This window comes from Capra hircus, chromosome 19 (assembly GCF_001704415.2).
Source record: "Capra hircus breed San Clemente chromosome 19, ASM170441v1, whole genome shotgun sequence".
In the NCBI taxonomy this organism is placed as follows: domain Eukaryota; kingdom Metazoa; phylum Chordata; class Mammalia; order Artiodactyla; family Bovidae; genus Capra; species Capra hircus.
In genome coordinates, this window is record NC_030826.1 from 47,294,295 (window position 1) to 47,310,108 (window position 15,814).

Here is a 15,814-nt window from a genome sequence, read left to right on the forward strand (position 1 = left end):
GAAGAACTGACTCATCAGAAAAGACCCTGATGCTGGGAAAGATTGAAGGCAGGAGCAGAAGAGGGCAGCAGAGGATGAGATGGTTGGATAGCATCACCATGTCCATCAAGTTGGTGATGCCGTCCAGCCATCTCATTCTCTGTCGTCCCCTTCTTCTCCTGCCCTCAATCTTTCCCAGCATCAGGGTCATTTCTGATGAGTCAGTTGTTCACATCAGGTGGCCAAAGTATTGGAGCTTCAGCTTCAGCATCAGTCCTTCCAGTGAATATTCAGGATTGATAGGATGAGATGGTTGGATAGCATCACCATGTCCATCAAGTTGGTGATACCATCCAGCCATCTCATTCTCTGTTGTCCCCTTCTCCTCCTGCCCTCAATCTTTCCCAGCATCAAGGTCGTTTCTGATGAGTCAGTTGTTCACATCAGGTGGCCAAAGTATTGGAGCTTCAGCTTCAGCATCAGTCCTTCCAATGAATATTCAGGATTGATTTCCTTTAGGGCTGACTGGTTTGATCTCCTTGCAGTCCAAAGGACTCTCAAGAGTCTTCTCCAACACTCCAGCTCAAAAAGCATCAATTCTTGGCGCTCAGCTCTCTTTATGGTCCAACTCTCACATCCATACATGACTGCTGGAAAAACCATAGCTTTGACCAGATGGACCTTTGTTGGCAAAGTAACGTCTCTGTTTCTTCATATGCTGTCTAAGTTGGTCATAGCTTTTCTTCCAAGGAACAAGCGTCTTTTAATTTCATGGCTGCAGTCACCATCTGCAGTGATTTTGGAGCCCAACAAAATAAAGTCTGTCACTGTTTCTATTGTTTCCCCATCTATTTATCATGAAGTGATGGGACTGGATGCCATGATCATAGTTTTCTGAATGTTGAGTTTTAAGCCAACTTTCTCACTCTCCTCTTTTACTTTCATCAAGAGGCTCTTTAATTCCTCCTCACTTTCTGCCATAAGGGTGATGTCATCTGAAGTTATTGATATTTCTCCCAACAATCTTGATTCCAGCTTGTGCTTCATCCAGCCTGGCATTTTGCACAATGTATTGGGTATATAAGTTAAATAAGCAGGGTGACAATATAGAGCTTTGACATACTCCATTCCCAATTTGGAACCAGTCCGATTTTCTGTGTCCAGTTCTAACTGTTGCTTCTTGACTTGCATACAGATTTCTCAGGAGGCAGGTAAGGTGGTCTGATATTGCAGTATTATTATTCCAGTAATACCAGTTGGTCTGGTATTACTGGAATAATAGTGACTGAATATAGGCTGTGGTCACTTCCTCAGAGGTGTAGGGAGTGATCTGTTACCCTTCACTGAACACTAGCACAGTGAGAGACTGAAGGTAAAAACTATCTGTTTCCTATTTGTGTACGCGGGAAAAGTTGTTGTAATATCAACAGATAATTTGGGAGAGATACCAAGTGTTTTTGACAGATTATATGTACATTTACATACCATGTAGCTGCCTGGAAATATCTAGTAAGTGACCTATTTTGAGTCAAAGTACAAATTTCATGAAGATGTTGAATGGTCTTTCTGCCTGAAGTCTGCAGAGGAGTTAAGATTTTATATTTGGAATGCCTAAAAATTTTTAAATTGAAAGAAACAAAGGCAGCCCCAGAAGGGGCAACTTTCTCAGTGATCTCTGTTACGTGAAACTTCAGATAGCCAAGAGTGTAGATGATTTTTAATGAAACCAGGGCAAGAACCCTCTTCCTAAATTTTAAACTTTTTATCTTCAAACTCGTATCTCATTACTTTAGGTAGAGGGTAAGTTATAGCTGATTTGCTCAGCTGTGCTTTGCCTCGACATAGGAAATCAATTGAGATAAAATATAATGAAAGTTCATATTGGTTCAGAGATTTGTTGTTTTCTTTTTATAAAGTGGAGATTTGTGTCCATGTGGATAGAACCACTGACTTTCACTGTTCATTGAGAGGACAGACCAATTGCTGTCAAGCTTTCTCTTTGGATTCCTTACATTGTGTTTAAGATCAGTAATAAAGCAGTGATCAATCTATCTACAGAAGAGAGTGGAGATTTCTGAGTACACCTCCTCATTTCCATTTCCATACTATGCCAGACATCATTGCTTCGCTTATAAGCAATTCCTGTCCTCAGCTTTCCAGGTGTAGTGACATTTCCTGTGTTGTTCATTTTTTTAAATGTTAATGAAAAGGATTTCAGATATTTTTTAAAAAGTGATATTGCCAATATTTGTTAAAGAGCTAGGATGACCATACCTACAGGTTAGGAGTCATTTCAAAGCAGAACACTTTCTTTCTTTTTTTTTTTTTTTTTTACTCTATTTTACTTTACAATACTGTATTGGTTTTGCCATACATCAGCATGCATCTGCCACAGGTGTACATGAGTTCCCAATTCTGAACCCCCCTCTCTCTTCCCTCCCCATACCATCTCTCTGGGTCTTCCCAGTGCACCAGCCCCAAGCATCCTGTATCCTGCATCGAACCTAGACTGGCGATTTCATTTCTTATATGATATTATACATGTTTCAATGCCGTTCTCACAAATCATCTCACCCTCTCCCTGTCCCACAGAGTCCAGAAGTCTGTTCTGTACATCTGTGTCTCTTTTGCTGTCTCACATACAGGGTTATCATTACCATCTTTCTAAATTCCATATATATGCGTTAGTATGCTGTATTGGTGTTTTTCTTTCTGGCTTACTTCACTCTGTATAATCGGCTCCAGTTTCATCCAACTCATTAGAACTGATTCAAATGTATTCTTTTTAATGGCTGAGTTATACTCCATTGTGTATATGTACCACAGCTTTCTTGTCCATTCATCTGCTGATGGACATCTAGGTTGCTTCCGTGTCCTGGCTATTATAAACAGTGCTGCGATGAACATTGGGATACACGTGTCTCTTTCAATTCTGGTTTCCTCGGTGTGTATGCCTAGCAGCGGGATTGCTGGGTCATAAGGCAGTTCTATTTCCAGTTTTTTAAGGAATCTCCACACTGTTCTCCATAGTGGCTGTACTAGCTTGCATTTCCACCAACAGTGTAAGAGGGTTCCCTTTTCTCCACACCCTCTCCAGCATTTATTGCTTGTAGACTTTTGGATCGCAGCCATTCTGACTGGTGTGAAATGGTACCTCATTGTGGTTTTGATTTGCATTTCTCTGATAATGAGTGATGTTGAGCATCTTTTCATGTGTTTGTTAGTCATCTGTATGTCTTCTTTGGAGAAATGTCTATTTAGTTTTTTGGCCCATTTTTTGATTGGGTCGTTTATTTTTCTGGAATTGAGCTGCAGGAGTTGCTTGTATATTTTTGAGATTAGTTGTTTGTCAGTTGCTTCATTTGCAATTATTTTCTCCCATTCCAAAGGCTGTCTTTTCACCTTGCTTATGGTTTCCTTTGTTGTGCAAAAGCTTTTAATTTTAATTAGATCCCATTTGTTTATTTTTGCTTTTATTTCCAGTATTCTGGGAGGTGGGTCATAGAGGATCCTGCTGTGATTTATGTCGGAGAGTGTTTTGCCTGTGTTCTCCTCTAGGAATTTTATAGTTTCTGGTCTTACGTTTAGATCTTTAATCCATTTTGAGTTTATTTTTGTGTATGATGTTAGAAAGTGTTCTAGTTTCATTCTTTTACAAGTGGTTGACCAGTTTTCCCAGCACCACTTGTTGAAGAGATTGTCTTTAATCCATTGTATACTCTTGCCTCCTTTGTTGAAGATAAGGTGTCCATAGGTGTGTGGATTTATCTCTGGGCTTTCTACTTTGTTCCATTGATCTATATTTCTGTCTTTGTGCCAGTACCATACTGTCTTGATGACTGTGGCTTTGGAGTCAGGCAGGTTGATTCCTCCAGTTCCATTCTTCTTTCTCAAGATTGCTTTGGCTATTCGAGATTTTTTGTATTTCCATACAAATTGTGAAATTATTTGTTCTAGCTCTGTGAAAAATACCGCTGGTAGTTTGATAGGGATTGCATTGAATCTGTATATTGCTTTGGGTAGTATACTCATTTTCACTCTATTGATTCTTCTGATCCATGAACATGGTATATTTCTCCATCTATTAGTGTCCTCTTTGATTTCTTTCACCAGTGTTTTATAGTTTTCTATATATAGGTCTTTAGTTTCTTTAGTTAGATATATTCCTGAGTATTTTATTCTTTTCATTGCAATGGTGAATGGAATTGTTTCCTTAATTTCTTTTTCTACTTTCTCATTATTAGTGTATAGGAATGCAAGGGATTTCTGTGTGTTGATTTTATATCCTGCAACTTTACTATATTCATTGATTAGCTCTAGTAATTTTCTGGTGGAGTCTTTAGGGTTTTCTGTGTAGAGGATCATGTCATCTGCAAACACTGAGAGTTTTACTTCTTTTCCAATTTGGATTCCTTTAATTTCTTTTTCTGTTCTGATTGCTGTGGCCAAAACTTCCAGAACTATGTTGAATAGTAGTGGTGAAAGCGGGCACCCTTGTCTTAGAAAAGTACAACTTTACAAAACTGAACCAGGAAGAAATAGAAAATCTTAACAGACCCATCACAAGCACGGAAATTGAAACTGTAATCAGAAATCTTCCAGCAAACAAAAGCCCAGGTCCAGACGGCTTCACAGCTGAATTCTACCAAAAATTTAGAGAAGAGCTAACACCTATCCTACTCAAACTCTTCCAGAAAATTGCAGAGGAAGGTAAACTTGCAGACTCATCCTATGAGGCCACCATCACCCTAATACCAAAACCTGACAAAGATGCCACAAAAAAGAAAACTACAGGCCAGTATCACTGATGAACATAGATGCAGAAATCCTTAACAAAATTCTAGCAATCAGAATCCAACAACACATTAAAAAGATCATACACCATGACCAAGTGGGCTTTATCCCAGGGATGCAAGGATTCTTCAGTATCTACAAATCAATGTAATTCACCACATTAACAAATTGAAAAATAAAAGCCATATGATTATCTCAAATAACAGCAGAACACTTTCGTGGATGATTCTGTTCTGTGAGAGCTGGGGTCCCAGTAGTATATCTGTGCATGTTCCTAGGGCAAATTTCAAATGCCTGAGGCACAAAGGCAGTAGCTGAAAAGAAAAAAGTGTACAGAACCTTGATGATGACCATGATAATGATGGAGAGGAAGAGGAGAAGAAGACATGGCTGGTGGCGGTGGCATCAGCTAACATGACTGTGCATTTACTGTGTTTTGAGCAGCATGTCAGGTGTGGGCTGTACATTCAGACTAAATCTCCCCTGCAGTTTCTACATAGGCTCATCACTTTTGTAGGTAGTACTGAGCCAACAGAGTGGTCTAGATTAAAGGAACAACCAGAGGATACAAAGCAAACACTGTGCAAATTTAAACAAATAAAAAAACAGAGCTTAAAATTGCAAGTTCCAGCCAGACTGGCTAGACCCTAGATGATATTAAGATGCATGGATTTTCTGAGTTCTTTGAATTTAACACATGCATCTGACAAAAATCTCACTCCTTCTTCCTATTATCTAATTCTGATCCTCTCTGTCTCTGGGAGCTTAGAAAACTATTTAATGATAATTCTTAAGTCTGCGTTATTTTATTTTCTATAATACTGATTACAACACAATTATAATTTTTTAAATATGCCTTATAAGCATATGTTTGTTGAGTCTAACATATGGTATTTCTCTGGTTATTTTATTCCTGATGCTTTGTTACAGTATCAGATTGTTTCATGTACTACTTCATGCTGAATAAATATTAGAGAGATTAATCTTTATTCTCAGGCCTGCTTCCTATTTTAATCTAGAGGAAAAGCTCAGTTTGTATTTATGTTTTAATTGTGAATTGTGGTACCATGCACATACAAGAGAAATATTGGGTCAAATTTGTTATCTTAGATAAATCAGGGCAGTTTCCAAGTTAACAGCTCTTTTTTCAGTTTAAGAAGTTGAGTGGGGTGACAGAAGATAGCATTAGAGAATAGCCATACAGTAACCATGACCAGCTTAGTGGCTAAACACACACGCACAACCATGACTGCTGCTCTTGCTGCTGACCAACCTGTCTGCATGCTCATCATTCTTTCTTAGGTGGTTGCCTATCACTATTGCCAAGCAGATAACGCCTACACCTGCCTGGTGCCTGAGTTCGTCCACAACGTTGCTGCGCTGCTCTGCCGCTCCCCTCAGCTGGCAGCCTATCGGGAGCAGCTTCTCCGGGAGCCTCATCTCCAGAGCATGCTGAGTCTTCGGTCCTGTGTTCAAGACCCCATGGCCTCCTTCCGGAGGGGAGTGCTGGAGCCCCTGGAAAATCTCCACAAAGGTACAGATGAGGTGCAGAGCAGGTGGAAGGTGGAGTCTCTGGAGCCCAAGTTCACCTGGGGGCATGTTATAGAAATGATTAGTTTTATCATACTGCCAAAACTTAAATGTTCCTACAGGGTACAGTTAACAAATAAAAGTTTTTACTCAGGGGGAAAAAAAAATAAGAAATTCCTCCAGGAATTGGTACTTCCTTCTTGCTGCATAAAAATTCTCATTCTCATTTCCAAATATAATGCATTCTTCTTGAACTAAAGAGAGTTGAGCTTCCAGTCCTTTCTGTGGAGTTCAAATAGATCACTAAAGCCATGGCTTCCTCTCCATGCCATGGAGTTTCTATTGCTTTTTTTTAATTACTCCACAGTCAGGTAAAATGAAAGGGTTACATAACTACATGTATGCAAAAAAAATTACTTAATCATCCACTAAAAGGTATTAAGATATTTTTAAGAATTGGGGGGAAGTGATCGTGTCCATCAGAGAAGGCAGTGGCACCCCACTCCAGTACTCTTGCCTGGAAAATCCCATGGACAGAGGAGCCTGGTAGGCTGTAGTCCATGGGGTCGCTAAGAGTCGGACACAACTGAGCGACTTCACTTTCACTTTTCGCTTTCATGCATCGGAGAAGGAAATGGCAACCCACTCCAGTATTCTTGCCTGGAGAATCCCAGGGACGGGGGAGCCTGCCGGGCTGCCGTCTATGAGTCGGACACGACTGAAGCGACTTAGCAGCAGTAGCAGCAACAGATCATGTCCATACCTTTTCTTTGTTTTAACTCTGCAACTCTGGTGATATTGTTTTTCAGTTGTGTCCAACTCTTCGCAGCCCCATAGATTGCAGCATGCCAGGCTTCCCTGTCCCTCACTATCTCCCGGAGTTTGCTCAAACTCATGTCCATTGATTTGGTGATGCCATCCAACCATCTCATTCTCTGTCACCCCCTTCTCCTGCCCTCAATCTTTCCCAGAATCAGGGTCTTTTCCAGTGAGTCAGCTCTCTGGTGTTGGCCGAGGCCTAAGTGTAACCACCTCATTCTTCACCTCTGCCCCTTCCCCAGCATGTTCTGTCCATGCTGGGAGCCAAAGAAAAGGACCTGCGTAAGCATGAGATGCCTGAGCAATCCTGTTAATCCCTGAGAGAGTTATATACTTTCCTTGAACATTTCTCAGGTACTCGTATAAGAATTTGCATTCTCCTGACCGCTGTCTCATTATGTCGACTTCCATGCTCATCACCATGTATCAGTTTTTCTTCTCGACTCCGATAACCTCTGTCTATAGCTCTGCTACCTACCAATCAGCTTTCCCACACCCTAGACATTTTTAACATTGAGATTTCACCACAAATATTTAACATGTTTTTTGTCCATTCAGTCAACCTTTCAGTTCAGTTCAGTTCAGTCGCTCAGTCATGTCCGACTCTTTGCGACCCCATGAATCGCAGCACGCCAGGCCTCCTTATGCCAAAGTCAACCTTTAAATCCCATTAATTGTGCCTTCTTGATGTTTCTCACGTCTCAAAATCATTCCTGCCACTGTCACCCTAAAGGCTGCTCAGCTGCCTGTGACATCACATATGTGTTGCTGCCCTTCCTGGTCTTTGGACTTCTGGTCTAGTGCTGTTTTCACATCATAACACATTTGGAAAATTATTCAAATGTATATAGCACACAGGGATAAAAAATCAAGACTCCTCATGGCTGGACATCACTGGCTCTGAGGCTACAGCTGCATGGAGCTCCTGATGCCTGGAGGGCTGAAGGAATTCATGTTTAGGTGCATCTCTGACCCATTCATGGCATTCCTGGTGGGTAATATCTGCCCCAGTCTCTACAGTCTTCTAGACTTTACGTACTGCTTCCAGATAAAGCTTTATAAAACAGTGCTCTGGTCACTGAATTTCCCTGTTCAGAAACCTCCAGTGACTCCCTGTTACCTCACTGAATTAACTTCCAGCTCCTTAGTCTGTCATTTAAGGTATTTAATGGCCTGGATCCAACCTACTTTCTAGCCTTATGATCCACTTTTACCCTTATGAACCCTGTGTTTACATATAAACCAAAATATTCACAAATCCCTAAATACTTCCTTACATTTTCCTGCCTCCATACATCTGCTCATTGATTCCATTTCATGATATGCCTTCTCCTCACATCTCAGAATCCTACCCATCTTTCATGGACCACCTTAAATACCACCTTATTCATGAAATACCTGCTGATCCACCTACTTCCTCCAGTAAGTTACAGTGTCCTTCCAAATTGACATTCAGTTCAGTTGTCGCTCAGTCATGTCCGACTCTTTGCAACCCCATGAATCACAGCATGCCAGGCCTCCCTGTCCATCACCAACTCCTGGAGTCCACTCAGACTCACGTCCATCAAGTCAGTGATGCCATCCAGCCATCTCATCCTCTGTCGTCTCCTTCTCCTCTTGCCCCCAATCCCTCCCAGCATCAGAGTCTTTTCCAGTGAGTCAACTCTTCGCATGGGGTAGCCAAAGTACTGGAGTTTCAGCTTCAGCATCATTCCTTCCAAAGGAATCCCGGGGCTGATCTCCTTCAGAATGGACTGGTTGGATCTCCTTGCAGTCCAAGGGACTCTCGAGTCTTCTCCAGCACCACAGTTCAAAAGCATCAATACTTCGGCGCTCAGCCTTCTTCACAGTCCAACTCTCACATCCATACATGACTACTGGAAAAACCATAGCCTTGACTAGACGGACCTTAGTCGGCAAAGTAATGTCTCTGCTTTTGAATATACTGTCTAGGTTGATCATAACTTTTCTTCCAAGGAGTAAGTGTCTTTTAATTTCATGGCTGCAGTCACAATCTGCAGTGATTTTGGAGCCCAAAAATATAAAGTCTGACACTGTTTCTACTGTTTCCCCATCGATTTCCCATGAAGTGATGGGACTGGATGCCATGTTCTTCGTTTCCTGAATGTTGAGCTTTAAGCCAACTTTTTCACTCTCCACTTTCACTTTCAGCAAGAGGCTTTTTAGTTCCTCTTCACTAGGGTTTTTTTAATATCTTACTTATGGTATTTCATATATTACTGCATGTTTAATAGAACTTCAGTTTTTGTTGCTAACATTTATTGCGCTTTTATTATATGTCAGATACACTTTGTGCTTTATAGGAATTAGTTATATCCATACTTATTCCTTTGTCTGAATTATATGCTGTTGAGGCTAAGAACTTATTCAGCTTTTATCCTTCATGGTGATTCCCTCAACCATGAACGTAGCAGGCATTTCCAGACATAAATTTTGAACAAATAAGTGAAGATAGAAATTGCTCCCATATAGGGGTACCTTGAGGGAAGGTCAGTGATACAGGATCTACATCTGAGTGCTAATTTAAGGGAAAGATTCAAATACTTGCAGGCTCAGCTCTAGATTCTCAACCATAATTCATGTGCTTTATAATTTTGCTACTAAATATATTTGTTGCTCATTTAGGTCTCCAAAACCAGCTTTAGATATCCCCGTTAATAAATGTTCTCTGAGTGAATTTAATTATTCTATCAAATTACCATGTTGTTACCCTGAAAACAAATTCACCATCATGAGCAACAGCTGGAAACACAATTTGTAAAATAGATGAAATACTGAAAATTATTTTATTAATCCCAAAGAGACTGGAAAGAAAAAAACAGAATATATATATTTTTTTAAAGTATGGAACAAGCAAAATGAAAGACTTATATCAACTGTATCAGTAATTACATTAAATTTAAATGGACCAAATAATTCTGTTAAAAGGCAGAAACCATCACACTGAATTATAAAAGCAAGACCCAGTAATATGTCATGTGCAGAAAAGTTTATTTAAAGACACAGATTCAAAGTGAAAGAGTAGAAAAATATGTACCCTATAAACATGGAGCATAAAAAAGCTGGAGTAAGTATATTCATGTGAGGAGGAGTGGACTTCAAGACAAGGAGTATGACCAGAGGGGCATTTCATAAACATAAAAGGACCAGTTCATCAAAAGATAAAATAATCCTAAATGTGCATGAACCTAATAGTGAAGTTTCAAAATACATGAATCAAAAACTAAACTAGAACTAAAGAGCTAAATAGACAAATAATTATAGTTGGAGATTTTAACTTCTCTGTCTCAATAACTGTTAGAACAAATAGACAGAAAATTAGTAAGTATATAGAAGATTTTAACAACACTGTCAACCAATTTGACCCAGTTGGCATTTGTAGAACACTGTCAATAACTGCATAATACGCATTCTTTTCAAGGGCACAAGGATTGTATCTGGGCCATAAAATAAGTCTGAATTCAAAAAACTAAAATCTTACAGAAAATGTTCTCTGAGATAATGGAATTTAATTAGAAATCAATACACAGAAAATCCCCAGATATTTAGGAATTTAGCAGTGCAGTTCTAAACAACCCATGAGACAAGGAAGAAACCACAAAGGAAATTATAAAAACTTCAAATTGAGTAGTAAAAAATCAATGATTAAGTTTATGAGTTAGTAAACTAGAAAAAAATGAGGAAAATAAACCCAGAGTAAGCAGAAAGAATTAATAAAAAAGCAAGAGCTGCAACCTGTGGAATAGAAAAAAATTTTTAATATTTTTAAAATTATAATTTATAGCAATAAATTCAACAACTTAAATTGGGCAAATTCTATAAAAAACACAACTTACACAAAAGTGACTCAAAAGGAAAGAAAAAAATCTGAATAACTCTAATATGTTTAATTTGTAGCTCTTACCTATTTAAGTTCAAATGAAAATAAACCTCTAAAAAGAAAACTCCAGGCTCAAATGGTTTTATTAATGAGTTGTATCCAGCATTTAAAGAAGAAATAGTATAAATCTTGCATAAATGTTTTCAGAAAATAAAGGAGAAGAGAACATTTCTCAGTTCATTTTATTAGACAAGCATACTGCTGAAACCGACATTTGATAAAGACCATACAAGAAAAGAAAATTACAGTCAGGAATTCCTCATGACCATAATAGCAAAATCCTGGGAAAAACAAAATAGCAAATTGATTAGTTCTATTTGATCAGGAATACAGTGTTTAACATTTGAAAGTTAATTAGTGTGACTCATCATACTAGCAGAATAAATGAGAAAATCTATGTCTTTATGTAAACATATATTTATAATCTCAATAAATGCAGAAAAAAATAATTACAATTAATAGTAAAAATGGTCTGCAAACTAGGAATAGAAGAAAACTTAGTCTCATAAAGGACAACTCCAAAACATATACAATGAAATATTAAATACATTTCCCCTTTTATCAGGAGCTTGATGACTTACTTTTGACATTCTTCAGTGGTCCAAGGTAGTGCAGTTAAGAAAACAAACAAGCAAACAGGATTAAGATTGGAAAGGAAGAAGTAAAACTTGCTTTATTTGCTGATGTGCTTGTTTACTGGAACACTATACGGAATCTATGAAAGAAAAGAAAAGCCTACTAGAATTAGTAAATGTAGAGCTACCTTCGACATGGTCAGTATGTGATATCTATTGCGATGGCATCACCGACCTGATAGACATGGGTTTGAGCAAGCTCCAGGAGTTGGTGATGGAGTTGCAGCCTGCCATGCTGCAGACTATGGGGTCACAAAAAGTCGGACACAACGGAGCAACTGAACTGAACTGAATTGTGTTTATATACTAGCAGAAAACAGCTGAAAAATTTAAAAAGTAGTGTGGGAGTTTAAAAACATGGCTGCAAATTCTTTGACATTCCTCCCATCCAGAGTTAGAGTGTGAGTCGCCTTCCCTTGAATCTTAGCAAGCTTGTGACTGCTTCAACCAAGAAAATATGACAAAATGATGCTGTGTATAGTTGAGGCTAGGTTATAAATGGCCATCCTGTTCCCATCTTGTTTACTGAAACACTTGTTTTTGGGAGACACATTGCCATGTCACTGGTGGCTCAGTGATAAAGAATCTGCTTGCTAATGCAGAAAATACAGGTTCAGTTCCTGGGTCAGGAAGATCCCCTGGAGAAGGAGATGACAACCCACTCTAATATTGTTGCCTGGGAAATCGCATGGACAGAGGATATTGGCGAGCCAATGAGGTCACAGAAGAGTCAGACACAACTCAGCAACCAAACAACAACTGCCATGTGAAAAGACTGACTACTTAGAGTTTATCAAGAAGTACAGACCACATGTAGCAGCTATATTTATGTAAGTTTTCCAGTTGACTGTTCTAGTCAATCAAGTCATTCTGGCCCGGATACCAGACATGTGGGTTTTTGTGGCAGATGATTCCATTTCCCAGCCATTTGAGTAACAGCTTTTTGATGGAATAGTAGATAACTGGAGCAAATACTATTTTCTATAGAACCAAAATGCTTAAGAATAAATTTAACGAAAGATGTGTCAAGAGTTCCACTGTGAGAACTATAAAACATGCAAAGCAAAATTAAAGAAGTTAGTAAATGGAAGAGGTATGCCATGTTTGTAGATTGAAGTTTTTCCCCAAATTGGTCTATAGATTCAACATAATCCCAATCAAAATCCCAGCAGGATTTTTTTTTTTTTTTTACAACTTTCAGAAATTCAAAGAACCATGAATAGCCAAAACAATCTTAAAAAAAAAAAGGATTGGAAGACCAACAGTTATAAGCCAACAGTATCTGGTTTCAAGACTTAATTTAAAGCTATAGAAATCATGACAGGTAGTAATATGTTAGTAAATGTTTAACAATCAGCCCAGGGACAGGGGCATGATTTGACCATAAAAAAACTTAACAATCAGCTCTCATGAGCCAACTTGAGCCAGCTCTAGCACTCCACTGACAGAGTGGTATTCCCACAAGGAGAGATAAATAGATCAGTGGAACACAATGGAGAATCTAAAGATAAACCCATAATATGGAGTCAGTTGACCACCTTCAAAGATGCCAAGATAATTTGGAAAAAAGAATTTTTTTGTCATCAAATGATGCTACAACAACTGGATACCAGTATGGGAAAAAATTAATCTCAATCCTTATCTTGCATCATATACAAAAATTAACTTGAGATTTTATCCAAAATATAAAAGCGAAATCTCTAAAGCTAATAGAAAAAGACTTAGAATATCCTCACAACCTTGGGGTAGGTAAAGATTTCTTAGGTCCTAAAAATCATTAATCATGTAAGAAAAAAGTAATAAATTGGACTTCATCAAAATTTTATATGTCTGTTCAACGTAAGATACTACTAAGAAAAAGGAAAAGAAAATCACAAAGGGAGAGAAAATAATTCACTCTCTGTGTGTGCACACTCGTGTGTATGCGACATAGTGCTTATATCCATGGTATTTAAAGAATTTCAGTAAGTTATTGAAGAAAGGATAAATCAATTCTGAAATGGACAAAAGATTTAGGTGCTTCACAAAAGAAGATATATAAATAGCCTACCAGCACATAAAAATGTGTTTGCTATCATTAGTCATCAGGCAAATACAAATTTAAATCACAATGAGATACCACTTTACATCCACCACCGTGGTAAAATTTTTAAAGCTGAGCATCAAATGTTGTTGAGGTACACAAGTAGAACCCTTACATATCACTGGTGGGAGTTTAAAGTGGTACAACTACTTTGGAAAACTAGTTGACCATTCCTTATAAAGTTAAATGTGAATCTGCGTTATGACCAAGCAATTCTAATTCTTATGACCAAACAACTTCAAGCAAAATACATTTCAGGTAAACGTATTTACCCAAAAAGAAATGAAAATATATATCTACAAAAAGACTCATACAAGAATGTTTATATCAAAGATTATTCATAGTGGTTAAGAACTGAAAACACCCCAAAGATCCTTCAACAAAAGCATACATAAACAAATTGTATATTCATTTGATGCATACTAAATGAATTCTTAATATGCTTCTTAGTAATAAAAGGAACAAATTAATAGTAAACTCAACAATGTGAAAGTGAAAGAAAGTGATATCAAACTCAGCAATGTATTGATAGATAAATCTCAAAAACTTTATGTTAATCATAAGAAGCAAGTATAATCAATGGTGATGTGAATCAGAACAGTGGTGCCTATTGAGCACTGGACCTCTGGGGTAATGGAGATGTTCTGTCTTTGCTCAGGATGTTAGTTACAAGGGTATATGTGTTTGTCAAAACTCATCAAATGTGTATAGTTTAGATCTTCACAATGAATTGTATTAATTATATATAAATTTTTATCACAATAGTTTTTAAAATAGGGAATTTTTTAAGGTAACTGGAGTTTTCTTCCCAGGAAGGTTCAGTAGAAACAGTTTCTATTTAAATTCAGGAGCTGCATTTCAACTTATAAATTATTCTTTAAAAAATGAGAGTCAACATTTTTCACATTTCTTTAAGGGTTCTACAAGTGTGGTGACTAAAACACAAACACAGATACATATAAAACAAATAGAAATGTTTCAAAGTTTCTTGATGAGCTTTTGCTTTGGCCATCAAGATGAAATGAAAGGTGATACGTGTTTGTTATCATAACTAAAAGGAAGTGCACGTAAAGTGCAGCTTTTTTGAACAGAAAATGTTGTCTTATGTGAGCCTTCTTTTCATTTTGAGAATCCCTATATAATATACCAGTAATATTAATGCAGTAGAATCTCATGCACTAAGATCCAGTTTTGCCTTTGGTTCTAGCTGTGCCCTCTTCTCTTGCAGTCTCTTTAATTCTTGTTTCTCTCAGGTATCTAGAGAGAATCTTAGAACAGGACTACTAAGGAAGACAGTTCCAAGTATTTGTTAAGCATATATGTAAGTGAGGGCAGTGGGGCATCCCTGGTGAGTACATATGTACAGGGAATTTAAAACAAGGGTTAACAGGCTTCAGAGACCTTCCCAGGGACTTGTCAGCCAGAACAGTGGCTCCTAAGCATCAGTCCGTTTAAAGTTTTCATTAGTCCATGACAAAATAAGAAAATAGAAACAGCCTAGAATTTGTGTGGATGTAAAACACAGATGTGGTTTTGCATAGATATATATGTAAAAGTTAGATAATATCTCTCTTCTTCTAATGTTAAAATATTTTTTATTCCATGAAATAATGGTAGTAGTTGTACTGTACATGTTCTTACATGGCAAATTATGAAGCAGATCTTTCATTGATCCTCAATGTTTCTAAAATTTTCATTGATAAAATCTTTAAAAAGCTACTGAGCCAGAGTATGTATTTAAATGTACAAAGTTTGAAATGGGCAAGCATTCTTGTAAGGCTGGTTGCATTTGAAAGGCAAAGTCAAAAGAATACTAAGGTCTCACTTAAATTTATAATTGATCATTTAGCAAAAGAAAACGAAATTTTTTAGGTTTAAGTGAGTCACGTTTTTTAAAAAAGAAATGATATATCGCTTACTCCTTGGATGAATATTATAGTCTACTGGGAATTTATGGAAATGAAAATTTAATTTTATTAGCATTTGAGTTATTTCATTCATTAAAATGTTCAGATGATAATTTAGAGCATGTTCTTGATCTTGATCCTTGAAATGTTTTCCCAAAGAAAATTT

General features: G+C 37.6%; 1 protein-coding gene across 4 annotated transcripts in view; it reads left to right on the plus strand.

The window, feature by feature from the left end:
- TANC2 (tetratricopeptide repeat, ankyrin repeat and coiled-coil containing 2) overlaps nucleotides 1–15,814 on the plus strand; it is a 368,300-nt gene that overhangs the window by 290,130 nt on the left and 62,356 nt on the right. For all 4 annotated transcript variants that reach the window (XM_018065318.1, XM_018065319.1, XM_018065320.1 and 1 more), the window contains one exon: nucleotides 6,076–6,307. In XM_018065318.1, coding sequence (XP_017920807.1) covers nucleotides 6,076–6,307 — 232 coding nt within the window. The remainder of the gene's footprint in view (nucleotides 1–6,075; nucleotides 6,308–15,814) is intronic.